Source organism: Phalacrocorax aristotelis, chromosome 5 (assembly GCF_949628215.1).
Source record: "Phalacrocorax aristotelis chromosome 5, bGulAri2.1, whole genome shotgun sequence".
Lineage (NCBI taxonomy): Eukaryota > Metazoa > Chordata > Aves > Suliformes > Phalacrocoracidae > Phalacrocorax > Phalacrocorax aristotelis.
The window spans coordinates 11,467,096-11,488,223 of NC_134280.1; the positions used below are offsets into that span (position 1 = coordinate 11,467,096).

At 41.5% G+C, this 21,128-nt stretch overlaps 1 protein-coding gene across 4 annotated transcripts in view; it reads left to right on the plus strand.

Moving 5' to 3' along the window:
- The window catches only part of SNX4 (sorting nexin 4), a 36,643-nt gene extending 22,089 nt beyond the window's left edge, over positions 1 to 14,554 (plus strand). For all 4 annotated transcript variants that reach the window (XM_075092980.1, XM_075092979.1, XM_075092982.1 and 1 more), the window contains 8 exons: positions 1,192 to 1,264; positions 2,818 to 2,879; positions 4,338 to 4,403; positions 8,480 to 8,569; positions 9,788 to 9,887; positions 10,701 to 10,846; positions 12,197 to 12,311; positions 12,632 to 14,554. In XM_075092980.1, coding sequence (XP_074949081.1) covers positions 1,192 to 1,264; positions 2,818 to 2,879; positions 4,338 to 4,403; positions 8,480 to 8,569; positions 9,788 to 9,887; positions 10,701 to 10,846; positions 12,197 to 12,311; positions 12,632 to 12,679 — 700 coding nt within the window. In that variant the 3' untranslated portion in view covers positions 12,680 to 14,554. The remainder of the gene's footprint in view (positions 1 to 1,191; positions 1,265 to 2,817; positions 2,880 to 4,337; positions 4,404 to 8,479; positions 8,570 to 9,787; positions 9,888 to 10,700; positions 10,847 to 12,196; positions 12,312 to 12,631) is intronic.
- The last annotated feature ends 6,574 nt before the right edge of the window (positions 14,555 to 21,128 follow it).

Sequence of the window (21,128 nt, forward strand, 5' to 3'; positions counted from 1 at the left end):
TTCAGTAAAACCTCTTGGGTACAAACTATTCCGAAATACAAAGCCTGACTGTGTGCATGTGGTGGGAGGAGGGGTAAAGGGTGGGGGTTTTCTTATGCTTGAACATCAACCTGGAAGGCTAATCTTAGTCTCCCATTCCTTAATTCTAGTTGTGTTCTTCTGTGTTTATTTTCAGATCATTGTTTAGTAATTTAGATAAAGTTGTTTCTGGCTGCCCATCTGGATGAAATATGTTCTTGTACCAAAGTAGGTCATGAATTAGACTTGCGTGTAACAGGGAGGATTTACATATACAGACGTGGCTCTTGCTCTGGCTTTATTGGTTAGCTGTCATTAGCAAAGCTGTGGCAGCTGCGTTTGCTTCATGATTAGCATGAGCTAAATTAAGTGTTATCAACTTAAACTACCACCAAGGCCTAACTGGGGTGGCTGATAAAATGCCTCTCTCTCTCTCAGTAGTGGTAGGCCAGCAGTGTGCTCGTGGCCACTTGCTATGGGTTACCTGACTGGTACCTTGCTAGCTGTAGTGACTTGATTCTTTTAGCCTTGTGTGACTCCTCTGTGCAGGTACAGGTCTCAGTAGGGTTCCATATGTAACTAGTTGCAGTTACTGTACAGTTTAGCTTTAGAGGGATTGTGATAATTGTGAATGCTTCCTTGAACTTCTGAAGGGTTATACTCAAAACTGGCTGGATGGTGGCTTGAAAGTAAAGTATCTTTGTCAGGTCAGAAGTGTGAATAGATTTTTATTGGGAAGTATGTATGCTTCAGCAGATCTTGGCTTTATACTTATTTGAAGCTTTCCTATTCACTCATGCTTGTTTTCATAAATTCTATTTTTAAAAAAATCCCAACACGATGATATAGTAATTTCAGTTAACGATTTTTCATAAAAATTTATCTCTCAAATTGTTCTGAAACTTTACATTTACAACATTGTATCACTTCTATGTACAAATGCATACGTTAAAGTACATTTACGTAAAAAAGTAGCAGTTATGCAAGTGTTGGGTTGTTCACTTTAGTTAAATTTAACCCTGCAGTCACTTCTTTAGGAGTCCTTCAGCTAATTCCACCTCAACATAATCCAGGCTCTGTCTCGCTGGCTGTAGCGCTGCGGCTCTATCTTACGTTCTGTGAAAGCTTGCTTTCATGATGGCTAATGATGTACTATCTGTTTCCTGCTCCCAGGAGATTTACTGAGCTAAAACACTATAGCGATGAACTGCAGTCTGTCATATCACACCTTCTGCGAGTCAGAGCTGTAAGTATTTCCCATGTGTGTCGTGACAAATAGTATAATTTATTTCTAAGGCAGTATTTCTTGTTTAGTCAGGAGAACTGGCGTATGTGCTCTAGAATAAGGGCAATTTTGCCTGCGAGAGTCTGGCTCTGGAGCACAGGGCAGGAGATGGCAAGCGGGGGGCAGGGCTGACTTTGTACAGATTCGGTGGGGGGAGAGTTCCAAATGTGGTGGTTGAGTTTGACAGTCATTGGGGGATCAGACACATGCATGTTGCTAACCTGTCCTCTCCCCTGATGGTCACATATCAGAGGGAGGTGTTTTAAAGAGGATCAAGATGTCTGCTTCTCTCTACTCAGCAGACAAGTTGCTTTTGCTGGATGTCTGGGCTGGGAAGGGCCCCAAAACACAGTATTCTGGTCAGACATATAATACTTTGTTTTCCAGAGCTTGTCATATCAATCGTGTATGCTTTCCAGCACACTTTTTCTTTTTTTTGGCTTGTTCTTCGATCTGTAACGAGTAATGTTCTTTCTAATGATGAGAACAATTATGTCATGCATCAAGATACTCTGAGTTGAGAATGGAAGGTGGTTTTTTTTTAAAAGTCACAAAAAGGAATTAGGAAATTACAATTCCAATAATGCGGAGCATGATACTGCTTTTTAGTATGTTAAACATACTAAAAGGGATTTAATCTTTGGTGGAGGCTGTTGGCAGAGGATGGTGGTTGATTGCCCTGTAGAGCTGAGGTTCTTGAGAGGATTAATCAGTGGTATTCTACTGACAGTGCCTTTTTTTCTCAGGGCTGTATGCAAATGAGATCCATTGGGCAATTTGCTTATGTTTCTTTTTTACTGCTTTGACAGACCAATAATGGTAACTCTTACCAAACTTCAGTCTCATTCATTGGTGGTACATCACAATTACAAGGGCATTACCTGGGTTGCAAGTCACACTTGAGTGTACATGTGGTCTTCTGAGGTTGTCGCCAGCATTGTAGTGCTGGCTGCAGCAGGTACTGACTCTCCAAACAGCTGAAATGGCATTTCTAGCTTGAGCAATAAGTTCTGCAATGGATAGCTCGATTCCTTTCCTTTGTTTCACTGAGCTGAATGGAAAAATCAAGTCACTTGTTAGAATTTTACTGAAGCTTTCCCTACAATTTTGGTGAGAGGATGGACTTTTTTGTTTTGCCATCTTTATGTTAAATAAGCAGGTGTGTATATAAATTCAGCCATTATTTGGATGAAGGAGGCTATGCCTTACATCTGGTTATCAAAATCTGAAGGTAATTTGATTATTTGTGGTCTCCGTAGGCATATCCTATACATGGGTTCTTCCTAAGAAATTCTTGAAATGTTACTTTTCAATATAGCCTTGACTGTGACTTCAGTCTTCAAAGACTTAATGCTATAGATTTTTTTCCTTCAGTGGTGGCTTAGATTAGATTTGGGCCTAATCTTGTTTACCTGTATAAAAACACTAAGGCTTTATCTTGAAGTTTATATATGGGTTTTCACAAAGCAATTGCACTTAATGTTGATGACTGAAAATTGACTCTAACGTTTTAGAGGGTAGCAGACCGGCTATATGGTGTCTATAAAGTCCATGGCAACTATGGAAGAGTATTCAGGTAAGAGTTCACACATTTTTTTTTTTAAATAAGTACATAGAAGGAGATGTGTGTGTATATATAGCAAGAGTAGGGAATTTGTTGGTTATGTTGTTATGCTTTTGAAAAGCATAACAACATCTGAAACATTTAAATGCCTGCCTTGAAGAACTTCACATTGCAGTTCTAATGAGATTTGCGTCGGATATAGTGATCTCTGGGTGTGCTGAGCTTAGTCTCAAGTGGAAGACTTTAGCTTTTTGTTTTGTGTTCCAGACCTTTGTTGCATTGGCATTCTGTTTCTTCAGAAAGTAACTTAGTACCTCTTTTCATGCACTTGTCTCTGAAAAGCTTCAAGTTCATTTTAAGGGTTAAAAATCAACAGCTATATCTATCCAATTTTAGTGCCTTTTTAAAGTGAATTTGCCAATCGTTTTTTGATTTATATGAGTGAATTGCATGCTCAAGTTCTCCATCTCACTGGAGAATTAAAGAATCTAAACTTCTGGTTAAGGAAAACCTCCTGCTTCTGCACACTGTTCAAGTGCTAAATTTAATTCTCTGGGTTAATGGATTGCAGATGTCTTTCTCATTGGGGGTTTTAAAGTGAAATTAGGTGTAGTTCTGTAATAACACAAAGACAAACAAATGTCAACATCAGCAGAGTGGAATGTTTATGAGAAAGTGAAGGACAGAATAGATGCATTAGACATAATTTATGTGAAATAGAAGGAACCCCTTTTTTCTTGTAAAAAGAGTTGTGGATGTCTTGTAACTAAGAAATCGCATAAGGTTTCACAAAGCTGAGAACACAATTAAAATTACAGTGTATGTACTTGGGTGTCCAGAATAGGTCTCTTGTTATCTTTATTGTAGCTCTGTTTCCTCCCTTATCTAAATGATCTCCCTAATGTGAATAGGTAGTGGTAGTAATGAGACGATTGTAAGTTGAATTTTAAATAGAACTAAACATCAGCCTACTATGAAAACAGAAAACAACAATGGTTTCAGGAGCAGTGAAATGCTTGCAAATGTCAAATCCCACCTTCTGGTTTTGGAATGAAAGGCTTTTATCTGATGTGTTGCAGGTCTGGAAAGCTTAGTTTCTTCTTGATGAGCATGTTAGACCAAATTCTCTTTTAGAAAGTTCCCTCTCCCCGCCATTTTAAGTGCTAGTACCTTTTTTTTTAATTGGGTTTTAGCTATTTAAACAAGACTCTTTCTGCTCAAAACCAATCCCAAACTAAGTATATTTGTGAGGATGAGTTTAGGTGGCAGGGACAATTGTTTGAGTGCCATAAATAGCCTTGCCACGTTGTCACTGTTCCTGCTTAGAGGAGGAAAACAGTTCAGCCAAGCCTAACTTTGAGGCAATTTCCATTCAGGTGTCACCTGGAAAGAAACTATATACAGGATGCAGCTTATTAACTTCCCTTACCCTTCATGTGTGATGTTGTTTCTCATTTGTTTTTCCTACAGTGAGTGGAGTGCAATAGAAAAGGAGATGGGGGATGGGTTGCAGAGTGCTGGCCACCACATGGATGTGTAAGTACTGACTGAATATCTGATAGTTTGATGTAAGCCAGATGTAGAACTCTCCCTCTTTCCTTTCTTTTCCCTCAACCCCAAAGTACATACAAGTAGTGCATTGAGAAACTTGGGGGTGCGTTGTTTTTACGTATACAGTGTTTCTGCGACTTGGATGCAGGCACAATGTTAGCATCCATATACTGTATTAAGTAGCTCAAAAGGTCTCAGGAGAACCAGAGGGGTTTCTTTCTTTATTATTATGTTGAAATTGTAGAAGTGTTTGGAATTCTTCCAGTTTTTCTTTTAAGCTACTATGCGAGAAACTGGTGGAATACAACTTTAATGTACTGCAGACGTGATGAGATCCATTTGGTTTTGGTAGCAGCATTTTGTACCATGCAGTAGATGGTAAACAGATTTGGACTTAATTACAGAAAGTTAAGAAATTTAATTAATCAGCACCAAAACTCCAATGGATTCTTGAAAAAAATGCTGACTGGATGTAATAAAGTAGAGAATCCTCCCTCTTTGCATCTTTAGAGTCAGTTGGCAAAGTACGTGAAGCACAGCCTTCAAAATAAGAGTCTAGCCCTTCGGAGTGCTCACAGAAGTGGTATTCTAGGCTCATGCTTTCTGCTTTCAGGTAGTCATGGATATAAGTGAAACAGTATAATCTCACTCATCACTCATAAAACTCATCACTGATTCCTCTTCTATAATTACACGGTACAGATAACTAACAACTCCAGCAAGAGGTGGAAGCTGTTTGACACTTCCTCATACAATATTTTTACTGATAAAGTGTAATTTGTCTGGAGGTAAAGTTATCAATCAGTTTTAGTTTACAGTGCAGACTTACACATGTTCTACTGCCTGGATGTTATTGGTGTTATGCCTTGTCAAGTGAAAGGGTTTGAAGAGCCATGTGAAACTCTGCCCTCCGCTGCTTCAGAATAATTCTGTTTTTATCAGATATTCAAGAATTTGAAGCCCTCTGAATAATCTATTCACACTTCTGTGTTTTGGCTAGCGTGGTGGTTTGCACCCAAAGAAAGCTATAACATTATTCTCACCAGAGCCTTCTGCCTAAAAAAAGAAATGGAAAATGTGTTTCAGAACAAAGTAATTGAAGTGGAGGTGGAATACAATGTTAAGCACCTGTTACAGTGTGTAGAAATTAAAAAGATAATGACAACGTGGTATAATACAGAGGAGTTAATGAGGCACAAGTAGGTTCTCAGCGGTTCAAATACACCACACTAAGATGTCAAATGCTTAAAGATGTGTAACCAACTAAAAGAAGTAGGTCTCACTTCTTGGTCAGGAGGCTGAACCCTCTCCACACATCCAAGATGTCTAATATTTCTGTCTGTAACACAGGGTTAAAGATCCAGAGTAATGGCAGTGAGTTTCTGGGTAACTAATCGCTGCATGAAGTCTGAGTTAGCTTTCATTGTCTGTCATCTCTTCTGCTCTGGCACTTTTGTACAACAGTAATCTCTTAGTGACAATCAAGCAAGAAGCAGCAGCTGTGAGAATCAGGAACTCATTCAGTGACCCATGTGGTCTCCTACCAGTAAGGACCATATCTATGATCTCGTGAAAGTATAACTTGCCACTCCACTTACCATTCCCATAACATTAGACAGGAGTTTATCGCAACAGAGAGCTACTTCAGGAAGGTTGCCTAATATAGATGTTAAACTTCAAGACTAATTTAATTATTCTCTATCTATCCCATATGCTGTAGTCTTCACTAGATGTTTACTTGAACTTTTGAGTTGATATTGTTCAGTATGATCTAAAACTTCTTAATATTTGGGGAAGACATCCCAAAGCACCTCTGGGTCTGTGTTGTGTAACAGCATAAGGCTTGCTAAAGTGATAGAAAGCAACAGAGTGTGTTGAGAAAGGTTGAGAGAATGGCTGTAATCCTATCACTTAAAAGATGAAAGAAAAAATGCCAGACCTTTGACTTCTGTCCCTTATGCTATTAATGAGTGACCCTTTATCTCTGTATCAACTAAACTATCGTTACAGGTGGAAGCAGTCTAAACTAAAACAGTGGTTTTGATTTCCATGGAGAGTGGGAACGTATTAGGTACCTTTAGCACTTACTGCACCACTTCTCCAGATTTCCCCTGGTTTGTCTTACCTGCTTAGGACAAACCAGTGTCTGAACTTCAGCTTAAGCAGTCAGAAACATGGCTGTGTCTTTTTTTTTTTTTTCCTTCTTTAAATCAAATTTAAGTGTCATTATGAAAACCCTGCCTAGGTAAGGTGGACTTTTGTTTAGGTTTCTTGTTTTGTTTGGCATTTTTTTTGAGTTGTTTTGCCAGAGGTGAACTCTAGCACTGCTGTAAACTTAGAACTTACTTGAAACTGAAATGTGGTCCATCTGCTGCCCTGAGAAATCTAACCACTATACTAAAATTATTGCTCTTCAGAACGTAAAAATAGAGAGGGCAAGCCACTTATGACCTATGTGGCTGCAGGACTTTTCAGAAAAAGTATTGTTTTCAACAGTTTGGACTTCTTCCTTCCTTACTTTGATTCATAATATGGATTCTTGTTCTGCCTGTTCTTTTATCCCTTCTGCTCAATCTGATCTGCTGTTGCCAGTCACTTCATACATTAATATTTATCACCAATAGCCTTGATGGGGCTTTTCCTGGGTGTGCCATGTCTTTGATTTCAGAGGAAAACAACTGATCTTGCTCACAAACTTATAAAATTCCACATTCTTCCAGTTACTCTGCAAGTGGCCGTTCCCTCTTTGAAGAGCTGTGGTTCGCATGCCCTGCTGAGCAGGCCTGAGGGTGATGATAACTTTCAGCAGGGGTATCTCCCTTAGATTCCAGGGGTCTAAGTGATGTTTCTTTTAGAGCTTGCAGGAGGGATTTCTTGTTCCCTCCCAAGTCACATTACCAGTTCCCTTTCAGCTTAAGACTCTGCCTCTTTTTTCTGTAGAGCCAGTTACTGGAGAGGCACAGGAAGAAAGGGAAAAGCTCATACTTTGGAAAAACTTTAAGAGGTGCTGTGATTAACATTTGGGTCACATTGTGCTGGTCACTAGACAAGCTTAGACATAGGCTCGCTGCAGAGAGCCTGCAGCTGTGCAAGGGATTGCCACATACTTGAGAATCCAGACTGAGTTTGGCAGAATAGATAAAGGCATTTGTGATGGGATTTCATTCGTTCTGTTTATCTCTAGTAGAACATGCCCTGTATTGCTGGCTAAAGTGGCATCCTGCTTCTGTCATTGTGCCAAGTGGGATGAGCAGTTACTTCTTAGCTATAGGCCTGTCCCTGCACATGTCTCCATGCATTGTCATTTTGGTTAGTGAGAACCTGTTAAATACTGTCCAGTAAGCAATGTAAACTAGAAAAAGAAAGTGCTTTTTGCCACTTTTAGGAGACATCAGCCTAAACTACAAAACTCTTACCGAATGCAAGAGCTGGGGGGTTAGTCCAAGCCCTTGTACTTCAGATTTCTCCCTAAAAGGCAGATTTAAACTCCTTGTTGCTCTGAATTGATATGTCTGACTTACACAGCAGACAAAGCAACACACTTTCAAGGAGCTCAAGGACTTAATGCTGCGATGTTCAGAGCACTAGTGTGAGTTCTGCTGTGCTCAGGTTGAATAACAAATAGTGAAAGCAGGCATTAAAATACTGCATCTTTGCTTTTCAGAAGATACAATGTTTACATTCCTATGCCTTGATGCGTTAAGCCTTGCAGGATTTCTTCTGCACCATGTCTTTTTTGCCTTGGTGCTGCATATTGACAGTCCACCAAAGAAAAGGAATACATTGTTTTCCTTTCCTGTAATAAAACTGCCTCATCTTCAGCAGAAACCTTATGATAGATCTTCTAGCAACAACCAACAAAGGCTGGCAGGAGTTTTTATATTTGCTGGTTCAGAGTTTAATTAAAAACAAAGGAAAAACCCTTTTTGGAAGTGCTTTTCAGTCTTTCACTTTGTGACTGGTGTTTCTGTGAAACAGGTGTCCTCCCTTGTTACTGTATACGTAGTCCTTAAAGGTTAAATTAAGGAACTTTATATTTAACCATAGCTGTTTTTCACCAGATATGCAGCTTCTATTGATGACATACTGGAAGAAGAGGAACATTATGCAGACCAGCTGAAAGAGTATCTCTTCTATGCAGAAGCACTACGGTATGTACAGAAGAGTGTAGCTCAAATGGAAGCTATAGTCCTTTCCCGTAACGTTGTGTTGATGTTGAATTTAGTGTGGTATCCTTTTCTGTTCTCCAAAAAGTAGGAATTCCAATGTTGTGGCATCTCCATGTTTGCTTACTCATATTTGATTGCCATGTGGGTGGCAATAAAAATTAGAACTGAGCTGATCAATAGTGAAATGATAGAAATGTTGAAATAGGTATACTGTGGAAGGTAATGCTGTTTATTCTTCTGGTTACACTGTTTCCTTGGCTTCTGGTATAATAGTGCCCCAATGTGCTGAAAGCCTCAGCTTTCAAAGGAGATAGCCCAAACAGCGCTGTCAGAGCTGTTACAGATTCCAGCAAGTTTCAAAGTGCCCTTATATAACTTTCATCTCCTGTGCAGTATTGTGCAGCTAAACACTGTTCTCTTTTTTTTTTTTATTATTACATTAGCCTTTGTAGGGCATTCCTCCATTACAAGTGTGGATACAAAAGCAAATGGCTTTTATGCTGTAAGATTGCACCTGAAGCTATTGTGCTCTCAATGGGCTGGCTCTGGACCCCTTGGAGCGGTCTGGTAGTGTTGTAGTGAATCGGGTTGGTGAGTGTGACAGCTGCTGTGTGGGAACCCAGAGCACAAGTAGCTTCTCTTGGGAGACGAACGTGCATCCGGCCTTGGAGGACGGATGTAGCGTCGTCAGCCCACACAGGACTGGGACTTACTGCAGGTGGTCAGAGGAAACTCTCTTCTTTTCCAGATGAAAGGTGCTGTATGAACCTAGGAGCACAGTTTCTTGTCTTGTTTAAAAAATAAAATGTGAAGAATTTTGTTTGACTGATACATTGCTTTTCTCATAGTTGTGATTTCTCTGTAATATATTTAAAATACAACTACTTTACAGTGGTGTCCTTAAGTAGGTGGTAGGGCTTGTATTGCTGAGAGCATCTTGGAATGAGTCTAGAAAGAGGAGTAGCAGAGCAGAATGCTGCTGTACTAAGAACTTTCTTTATACTTTGATCTAATCTTGCTTAACTACAGTATTTGCAGAGTTACACATTCTGTGATAAGGCTATTGAATTCAAGCTAGATAAATAACTGAATGTGCTGCCTGCCAAAAAAAAAGTATGATGCCATTTGTAAAGTTTAAATGAAGGGAAGCATAACTAAACAAAGTATTACATGACAGATCTTTCATTGCTTACTTTTCAGGGCAGTTTGCAGGAAGCACGAACTAATGCAATATGACTTGGAAATGGCTGCACAGGACCTAACATCTAAGAAACAGCAGTGTGAGGAGCTGGCAACAGGAGTGAGTCTTTCCACATTCTTCTCCAAGATGCCACTTTTTTTTAATCTTATTTTTATTTTTTATTTGAGCCAAGTTACTTAGTGCCATTTAAATGTCATTGTAACATGCTGGCCACTGCTTACGAGAAGCGGTATCATATGAGCTGTAGGCATCTCTGAGGTTTAAAGTAACCTGGTTCTTGGTGACATAAGCTGTTTGCACCAAACTACTTTTATTGGCTACTGAGCAAGTAAAGGGTTGCAGGCTGAGCAGAATAACACAAACAACTCTATCCTAAAGATCAAAATCCTGAAAGGCTTCCTCTGCCTTTTGAAAGGTGGATATTACTGATCTATGGCTAGTCCCTTTCATACGGAAGATAATGTTACTTAAAACGGTATCTTAAAGTGGTAACTTCAAAAAAGCGTTTAGAATTCTTAATATTGCTGTTGGATCTATTGATGCTCTATACACAACTATTTTGTCTTTTCTTTCTCATACAGAACACAAGACAGGTTCTTTTGTACTCCAGTCAGAAAATTGCTCTGAAAGGTTTCCCGTGTCAGTGGAGTGACTCACTTATGGTCCAATCCACAGACCAGCCTTAAGAGTTGGAACATGAAATTACTTCCTTCCCATTTTGCTCAGTCTAATGTGAGCCACCATACCTTCTATAGCTACTCATCAATGGGACATTCATGAAATGGAAGTTAAAGCCAAAAATCAGCTGAATAATAAGAATAAGCCTAAATGCGGGTTAAAAAAAAGAAATCACATGATGACTTGTGGCTGTGCTCAAGAATCCCAAACCTAGAGTGTTGTTGTTTTTTGTAGACTGTGAGAACGTTCTCCCTGAAAGGGATGACCAGCAAGCTCTTTGGGCAAGAAACCCCTGAGCAAAGGGAATCCAAGATAAAGGTTCTAGAAGAGCAGATACAGGAAGGAGAAGAACAACTTAAGTCTAAAAATCTGGAGGGCAGGTAAATGGGCTTGACTTTTTCAAAGAAAACACAGGGCTTGTCTTAGCAAAAGCCCTTGACTGGATGCTCTTGAAGGTGTTTGCATTTTATAAGTGTTTTAATATATTCTTGGTGTTTATGAGCTGTCTATAAAAGCTCCTGTCAGCTGCAAGTTGTGAAATAAAGTACAGTACATGCAGTTAGCTTCTGGTCTGAGTGCATGGCTGATTACTTTCCCAGTGACTGAGCCCACTCTAATGGCTGACTTGCGTGCTTTTATGTTCAGCTAGTAATATGTTTAGCAGGTGAGCTTGTAGGTCTGCAGCTGAATAGCCTAAGACTCAAAAGCTGATTTGCTTCAAGTACAGCATTTAGCTTGGTTTATGCATATGGGTCCTGAGCTCATATTCTGCAACTTCTAATATCGGGGACAACTGACTCTTGTTTGAATGAGATTAGAAGTTCTAGCGGGTTGTGTTTGAGTAACAGCTTCTCAGTGCTCTAATGAAATTTTCTTCAGGGGTGCAAACAAGAAAAATAGGAACTAACATTCCTAAAGCAATGTGATTGTGTCAGAACATGTTCATCGTACAACGCAAGGGGTAAACATGCTGTCTCCTAATGTGTTACGATCAGAGCTGAGAAGATGAGACTAGTTAATGAACAGTAATGCTCAGTAGATGCAACTTCTTAATCATTTTGACAGAAGTATTGGAAATCTCTCCTTTTGTAGCTCTGGAAGCAATTTTCTAGTGAATACTTGCTTTGTATTTATAGTCCAGCACAAATGAAAGCTGTGAATTACAGAAATCTACCTCCATTTTAGTTAAGGAGACCTGAAGACACATCACCAAACCAACAAAATTAATTCCTAAAGTGAATTGTCCAAGTCAAGTTTGCATTGTAAATATTTGTTGTACTTTAGTATCTTAAATCCTGATGACAAGTGAGCTTTCATGTTGGAAAGACCAAGATTCTGACTTGACAATTGACAAAGAACTGTGCAATGTTGTGTGCTGAATGTTAGCGTAAAGATACTTAGTTACCTCAACAGAATCTGAGGAGAAAAGTATATTCTGAATTACTATGCTGGTTCTGTGGCAGTGATGCTTACTGGGAAGAAAAGCCCCAAACACATTCTGTGAAACTGATTCTCTAGATTAAAAACCTTAAGAAAATGGAGAACTAGGTAGTAGTGCCAGTTATACAATGAGGACACTGGGATATATAACAACTACAGAACTTGGTTTACTGACTGAAAGATGGAGCGCTTTGTCATACGTAGCTTGTCTGCTGAGGGTTTGGAGGAAGGAAGATCAGCTGAGGATGGAACATGTCAAACGCTAACAGAAATATTGCTTTTAATTCCAGAGACTTTGTGAAAAGTGCCTGGGCTGACATTGAACGCTTTAAAGAACAAAAGAATCATGATTTGAAGGAGGCACTTATAAGCTATGCTGTTATGCAGATTAGCATGTGCAAAAAGGTATGTTTGTCAAAGGCCAGGCTGGTGTATATATCTTATCAGCAGGGGATCAGATGCAAACTGCCAATAACTAGGAACATTGCAGTCACAGAAGGTTGGAAGTCACAAGCGTAAAACCTCCCACATATTCTGTCCTACTCTAACTCAGTCACATGTTAATGTTGATATATAATAGGCAGTGTGATCCAATTCCAGTATGGTCTCTGCCTTGTTCTTGTGTGAAGTTCTGTGGGACTCTTCTGTGGAAGAAAGTCTGTTGATGAGGTTTGCAAACACAGTGTATTTCCACCTTTTGATTCTTAACTTTTTTTTTTAAAAAGGGAATTCAAGTTTGGACAAATGCAAAGGAATGCTTCAGCAAGATGTGATTATCTGGAATTGAATTCCTCCTCCAAGTGCCAGAGAACGGAAGCACAAATGTCTAACACCTATGTTAAGTTGCTTCATGACTTACATATAAATCATGAAATAAATGAGTTGAGTGAATAGTCTTTCTTTCTGCTGATTATAATTGTTAATAAAGGACAAAAAGGACATGTTATTAAATGTTTAGCCCTGACTGCCACTTCTGTGGCGTGTTTTATATGTGGTAGCAAATAATTCAGGGGTAAAAGAGTTACTGAAAACTACAGCTCTGTACTGGGGCAAAGGTATAGGGGAAAGTTATCCCAGAAAGTATGAACTGAACTGTTCTGAGACTTGTGAAACACCATGCTCTGTAATGCGTAGATCACTTCCAGATGCCCTTCTTTTCAGCCATTGCTGTTTAGAATTTGTAATGCTCGAGGGTGCTTTGGTTTTATAATGGGACACGCAGTTGTGTTCTTGAGGCCTACACCATAAGAGGACAAAAAATGAAATACTGTAACGCCTAGGGTTCATATTTAAATGCCTTTGCGTGTCCATAGAGAAATGTGCTTTTCCAGAGTTCAGGTTAAGCAGTCTCATGCTCCTGAGGTGTTTGAAACTCTCTACAGTAGAGGTGTTGTACAATGGTTTGATACAATATTCTGCATTTACTGGTTCCCACTTAATTTTTGATATGGGCATTGATTTCTTATCAAACCTCTTCCTGCAAATAAAGGAGACTGGTGATCTAGCTGAGCAGCAAAACCAAAGTCATAGCTGGTGAGAAGCAGTTGCAACTTCTATTTGGTTGTTTGGAACACTAGGTGTGAATCTGGCCTGTGGTAGCTCTTCTTGTAACTGAAGCAGTTTGGTTCTTAAAAGAATAGTTCTTAATGAAGTTGTTGAAATGAAAAATCTGGTGCAACTTCTGTAGTACTTAAGAGCAGTGATGTGCAGAATCCACAATGAACTGAGGTGTCTGTCTGGCTCTTGTAATGATGTTTTGGGGGTGGGTGTGTGTGAGTATATATATCTGTGTGTGTATATATACACACCAGTTTAATGTGACTTGCAGTTACAGGTACTTGTATTAAATGTTTCTAATTATGAAAAACACTTACTACTGTCTAATACTGGGCTTTTTCTACATATTTACTTAAAATTCCTGAAGTCTTGTGGAATTTGTCAGACTTGATTCCTAGTCCTAAAGGAACCTTTGTAATACTCTGTTGAAAAGTGTATTTAATTATTCTGGGTTATAACACTACTCAGATTTTGATCTTTAAGAGATACTCCAGGAAGTCCGTAAAAGTTCTTCCGATAAATTATCAATAACATAGTTACCAATATGTCCCATGTTACTTCTGTCTCTGCAGCATTTCTTTTCTATAAAACCATTGCAAAGCATTCATAGGCCTGGTGTACACTACAGTTTAAAATGCTGAAGTAAAATGCTGGTCACTCCGATAACCTGCTTTTTCGAGGCATATGACGGTGACACTCCTGGCTGGGAGATGATGTTGGGCAGAAGGAGGTCTCTCCATGTAACACAAGTGTTGTTCCATTCAGAGGTTGTGGTATCCAGTTCTGATACAGGCTGAAGGACTCTTACATTCCAAACCAAGAAGTTGCACACTTGATGTATTCAGTAAACCTTCTAAAGGAGTGGTGCCTTAATACAATACCGTGAGGCGCTCAGAGTAGGTATTTTTCATGCACTTTGATTTTTGGTAGATCTTTCTGGTGCCTCTTTCCATATTTCACTTGCTGTACAGCTTATTATATGTACTAGTATGCCTCTTTTTTTCCTTGCTAGTTGTATTAAATTTAAAGAAGGGAACAAAATGGTTCTTGTAAGTTTTGTGCGAAATAAGCTAAATAAAATTGCTCTTTGAGATTTTGTTACATTGTTTTTTGTAAAAATGCTGTCTTCCTAATTCTGAGAACTGCTGTTCAGTTCCTTAAAATCAGTTATTGTCCCTCTTAGCTCTCAAACGCTCCCCAAACTTGGGTTTAAAATTTCAAAAGTAAATTGCCCAGAACTAGCTTATTTGCCTTTTAGGTGAAGAACCTAGTGTTAAGGCCAAACTTAGATGCTTGTTAAAAGACAGCTTTGATCCCTGCTTTGTTTTTGCCCAAACAGAACCAGCTCTCTGAATTTCATACATGCCTTCATCTAGGTAAGAGAAGATGCATTTGGAAAGGGTTTGCGTTGTTTGACGGAAACTGAGTGAAAGGTGAATTAAGGATAATATTGCAATAACTTTGTTTCTTTTACTTCTGCTTGCAGAAAAGCATTGCATACGCTCTGTCCTTCTGGACCTTAGCAAACAGTGAAGGCTTCTTCCCCCTTAGCTTTTTAAGGGGAAATAATCTAGTTAATGGCTCTTTCCGTGTGGTTAATAGAGTCCACATGACAAATGCACACTTGTGAAGCATGCATTTTTCCAGTTACAGTGCAGACTTAACTTCTGTAACTCAACCCACTTTGCCTCGGTGAGCTTCCTTCAATTATCCAGTAAACATCAAAAATTGGTGGAAGGCCTTAAGAATAATAGCAGGTAGGTAGGCCATTTTAAGTTAATCTTGACAAAACGCTTGTGTATGAAAGAGTTAACCCATGTGGGTCATCTCATTTGCTGATGGAGCTGTCACTTCTGTCCCAGACAAGTTTGCCGGGTGGATTATCGCTGTTTGTGCTATCCCTGACCTTCCCCATTGCTAGCAGGACCTTGACTTGTCAGTACATTTTAGTTGCTACTGTTGTCTGCTCCTGAAACAGCTAGGCTAAGGGAGCCAGCTGAAATGGAAAGAGAAAGTATTTTTATGGAGTCTATTTTTATTTTTTTAAAATGTATTATTTCAGTATCTGGCATGTTAGCTGGAGCAGAGTTAACCTAGCAGCTGTGTGCAGGGACTACCTTGGCAAGCGCAGAGCAGAGCTTGGAGCTCAGGTCCTGGCTGAGGAGCATGCCTCGTGCAGGTGAGCCAGAGGAAAGTGGCAGCTGTAGCCAAACGCAGGGCAGAGCCAGCAGAGCAAGGCTGAGGTCCCAGAGCGGCAGGCTGGGCTGTGAGCACTGCATGCTAGGAAAGACCTTATTTTCCTGTATTTTTCCTTATTTTTCTCCCGACAACTGAAAGTCTCTTGTGTGTATTGGTTGAAGAAATGAGAAACACTTCCTAATGTGCTGTGAAGGATTATAGGGAAGTAAGTTGTCTTAATTCCCCACGCTTGCCATGCAATGGCACGGCAGGGCTTTAATTCATGTTTCCTTGTGTCCTCCTGTTCTGTGCACCACTGGTGCCTCTGTCTTGCATTTGCTGTTAGAGCTCTGTGGGGAGGCACGATCTGTGTAAGAAAATCCTCGTACAGGGCTGCCGTAGAAATAATGCAAACGAAGCAAGCGGAGTGAGAGCTAGTAGAATGGGAGCGCAGGCTTCAGTGCCAAATCCAAGGCCAGCACACGTGTGTATCGCCAGGAAAAGCAGCCACATTTGTAAGCAGTCACTTTGCTGCTGCTGCAGAGTTAACTGCTCTAAGGCCTGCAGCCTGAGCACACCTGCCTGGCAGGTTCCCCAGCAGAGCTGGGGTTTCTCAGGGCAGGGGTCCCTCGCAAAGGACGCGCACTCTTCATCCAGCGCCTGCAGAGGCACAGACACACAGTGCCAAGACTCCTTGGCACTGCAGCAGAGTAACTCGTGTGAGCTGCTTCCCTCTAGCGGGTGGCCGCCGGGGAGGGCAGGATGCTCGCTGCGGTGGTGGTAGCCAGAGAAAGGTCTCGCTTCAAGAGGCAGAGGCTTCAGGGAGGTTTTGCGTGCATCCCCCTGCTGCGGTGAGTACCTCCTCCTGCCTTGGCCGGTCTGGAGAGCCTCCAGTCCCTGCGTAAGCAAAGGGTTGTGATTCCTTGGCTGCTGCTTTCTGATGCTTCTTGGTATGATACAGTCCTATGAAAAGGATTTTGCAATGGTGACTTCTGTAAGATCAAATACAGAGGAGAAACTTTGGGGTTTTTCCTGCCTTTTAGTTGCTTTTGAATGGCTTACATAGACTGGCCTTGCCAATGCTGTATTTTCTCTCAAAAAAATCTTTTTGCTTTGACTGGTTGTAGAAGGTATCTAAACAAAATAAAACCAAATTGGAAAGGATCTTAGGCAGATTTGGAGGAAACCAACTCCAGACAGTGAAGGGACAGGGTATTTGGAGGTAAGGGGAGATGGCACTGTGCTGGGAGAGGCAAGGGGGGGGTTAAGCTGTGTGCGTGTGAGGGAAGATACAGGCTTGAGGAGAGACGCACAAGAGGGTGAGGGGGTTCAGAGGAGAGAAGAGAAGGCGAACAGGCAGGAGGGAGAGCAGAGGTGGGATGGGTGGAGGAACTGGAGAGGAGAACAGCTGGAAAGCTGCTGTACCTGTGAGCTGTGCTGAGCAGGAGAAGGGGAAAGCAGCACTGCATTGCCCTTGTTCTGGAGGGGTAAAAAAAGTCAGGGAGGTGGAAACAGGAGATAGGGAGTTGTGTCAAAGACACAACTATGTAACACTGTTGATAGTATAATGATAGTATCTAGGTCTGAAGGAAACTCGTGGTGGTGACCGAGGTCTTAAAGCTGAGTTCAACGCTGATAATGGGGTGACGTTTCTCTTGAGCTCAGAAAGAGAGACTTAATTTTGTCTAATATTTTTTTATCTATTTTTAATATGATTGCTTTGAATTTTCTGAATAAATAAAATAGGAGAAGAAGCTTCAGTCTTCAAAAATCCAGCGTAAACTTTGCGGACACCCTGATCCTACAAACACCAGCATGATCAGCTATGTGATCTGGGGGCCTGCTGGCTGATGCAGCTCTAAAACGGGCTGCCCCACATACCACAAACATCCCAGGGACTACAATTAATAAATAGCTTCTTCGTCTGTGGAGAACATTTTCTGTTTCATGTAGGTATCGTGGCATGTGATAACACCTATTACATTCTCTTCAGAAAGTAGCTGTAAGTGCCCACAGAAGATGTAAAGCGACTTTGTGGTGCACCTCCCTAGGATGCTAAGGAGGAAAAATTTTGTAGTCAAAGGGAAAATGCAACCCCGACCGCCCTCTTGTGGGTCTCCAGCTCGGGCTTGCATGGGTCAGAATAAAACTCTGTGGCAGGAGGGAGGCAAACACCACCCACTCCCCTCCTGCCGCTCAGAGGTGCAAGGGCCATTGTGATAGACATACCGTAATGGATGCCTAAATACAAAGGGATGGTTATACTGGAACAGATACCCATGCCGGCTTTAGTGATTAATTCATGTATTGCTGTAGGTTGCTATTAATAATACCATGTATTATACTGTGATTTGCAGTGTGTGTGCAGGTTCCATAGGTGCCTTTCACACCAGGCAAACCCTGCAATGAGTTGGACTTAAAGCACAGGTTTTTGAGCTAGCAGTATTTTTTTTTTTTAGTAACTGCTTGGAAGTAGTGCCAGCTGCATGGTCAGGAGCAATGACCTGTAACCATTTGTGTAAGCTGTACTCTTGTATAAGGGATGGCAAAGTTGCCCTTGCCCAGCACTGCTTTGAATTAGCTTTTTCTGAAGTGTGTGCTCTCTGATCCCAGCTTTGAACGTCTCCGGTGACAAAGAGGCCAAATCTCATGGTAGGTCCAGGGGCTAAAAGCACAGACTTTATTTCCAGTCTCTGCTTTATATTCCAAGCAAAGTGTTGGTAGGCTCCGGCCTGCTCGCCTCTGATGGTCCTGCCAGCCACTGGATGCTCAGAGGGCAGCAGGGCAGAGCCATGGGCTCCTTGTGCTGCAGTGAGATCCCTCCCAGGCTATGTGGCAGAGCCCTACATCCCTCCCATCCTGCGTTTGCCAAACTGGAGTGGGCATTGCAATAGTCACAGCGGTGTTCCCAATCTTGTGTGACATTCCCTGCTCTCTTCCATGGATCAGGTCAGCCCCTGATGCATCACTGCTCGTTTCAAGCCATATCTGGTGTTCCTGGTGGCTTTGAGAGGCTCTTCCTTGAGCCCGACTGCGCTGGGGCTGCATGGAGCTGTGCCGGGTCTGGCACAGAGCTGCTGCTCTTTGCTTCCGTCAGGTGACTCTCAGCACTGCTCCTCAGCAGTGTGACCTCCTCTTCTTCTAATGGCTCCTAAATCTTTTCACCTCCATCGCCCATGGTCTCAGTAATGCTCTTACTCCCCGGCTGTTAGTAAAGATGCTAAGCAGCCAACGCGAGATCCCAGCGGGACCCCGCTACCCCAAAGGGTTTCTGTCTCCAGTTACAGCCTGAAGCCTTTGGCCAGATTTTAATTTATTTTAAGGAACACTAGGCTGGCTCTCTGCTTTCTTGTTCAGAGCAAGAGTGGCCCAACCTGAGAGAGGAATACTGCGGTATGGTGGTTTGCTGCATTAATACTATTGCTCTATCAAGGAAACTGTAATCTATTAAAATGAGTATCAATTTGACAAAACCTGTTTTCCATGAACGTGTTGATTAGCATTAATGTCTTCTAACTCTATATTAGCTATTTTTTTCCCAGGGGTTACTTTCAGACTGACAGGCCTATAATAATCCAATCTAACTATACACTTTTTATAAAGAGGCAAAATATTAGCCTTCTTCCACCCTTGTGGAATTTCTCCTGAAATTCGAGACTTGTTGAAAATCAAGGTCCATGGTTCAGAGATCTCTTACACTGGGACTTGTATAAGCTTGAGAAGAAGCTGTATGGATCTGCAGATACGGGTATTAATTCAAGACACTGATGGCTAGCGCTGCACCCTGGGTGTGACTCAGGAGAAATTATCTCCTCATGATGGAGCTAATGCACAGCTGTAGTTGATGAAGAGTGCCCACAGAGTAGGATTCAGTTTTGGCATCCTCCTAAATAAAGTGAAAACTATACCCTTATGTAGATTAACATGTTATTAAATTATAATTCTATGCTGTTGCTGAAGTTTGATCAAACTCTCTGACATCCCAGAGCTGAAATACTGAATTAACCTTTGAACAATGCAAAGTGTCAGGAATATACGGTGGTGAAGTGGGTTCATTTGTGGACCAGGAGACGCCATTTGGTCTGGGAAGCTGAACTATTAGAGGAGATGAGGAATCCTCCCTTCAAAATCTAAAATCCTTCTCGGTGTTAAATCTTCCCTAAGTACATCTTGCTTCCTTACAGATAATTGATCTTCCCTAACCTCTAACTTCTCTTTATGATTGGTTTTACCATTCTTCCCCTCTCCTTAATGCTTTGCCTGTTTCTGTTTCTCCTCTAAGCAAGGCCAGGGTTTTGAACATGTGTTGCCTTTTCCAATTTCAGGGCATTTACTTGAAATATTCAGAAATAATTGCTGGTGATCATTCACTTTCTATTCAAACTCCTTCTCCCTGCCGATGTAGTTACTGCTATTTTTAGCTTTAAAATGCTAAATACATAGTGCTTAGCTGGGTCTTTTTCTGTTTCCTTCCAAGAAATATAATGATTGCGATTACAAAGCAATTTAGTGGTTGCTCAGTTTCTTGTTACTTTTAAATGTGAAAACATTTCCTTTTTCTCTCTCACATTGACATCCACTATGGAGCTTCCTGTGCTGGAGTTAAATGAAGGAGATGGTAAGCCAGGGAGCAGAGCCATATTGCCAGCAAACATGTGAGCGGCAGGACAGATGCCTTGGTGGTGGTCCTCAGCAGATGGTCCTGGAGAATTTTTGACTTGATTCAGAAGTTTCTCCTTCCTCCCTATACCCCATTACCAAGCGGGATGGCTTTTGCACTATGGTACTGGAGATCCCTGGCAAACACAGAGGGATCAGGCACCTGGGTCTAATGGCGATGCTTCCGGATGGTCACAGGGCAGCAGGTTCCTGGTTTGGGGGTGTTGGCAGGGTTTGTTTGGTCTCACAGGAGCAGAGGGAGGTAAGCTGCAGTAGGAGCCCAGCTTCGGGAGCTCATAACCTCTTCATTGCAAGATCCCACCCTGAGTAGGCAGATAAGGATATAGAGGAGAAATTAGCTGTTAACAGGAGCAGGGTTGGATATAATCATGGGGAAAGAAACCACAGAGCTCTGCAAGTCCAGCTGGAGGTTTGGGTAAGGTCAGGTTTGGCAAACGCAGGCTCAGCTGGTGGAAAAGTTAATTTATAAATTTGGCTTCCGGGACTGACATTCACATAAACCTGCCATGGTTAGGAGATGGCACTGCCCGGGAGCTGAATTTGGGGTTACTTTTTCCATCTGAGGAGCAACATGTGGGATGCAAGAGCCCTGGCCCTGAGTGATAAAGCTGGGAGTTGGCACCTCAGGTTAGAGTGGCCTGTGTGGTGTGAGAAGGCACGTTTTGGTGTCCTGGGCAGACTGAGCTGCCTGAGTCGGTAGACACAGTTGTTGGTTTGAAAGTGTCTTTGCAGAGGCTGCCTCTTCCCTTCCTCTCTTGCTGCCTGCCCTTCTGCCTTCCATTGGTGTTAATGCTTTGGCGCGCGAAT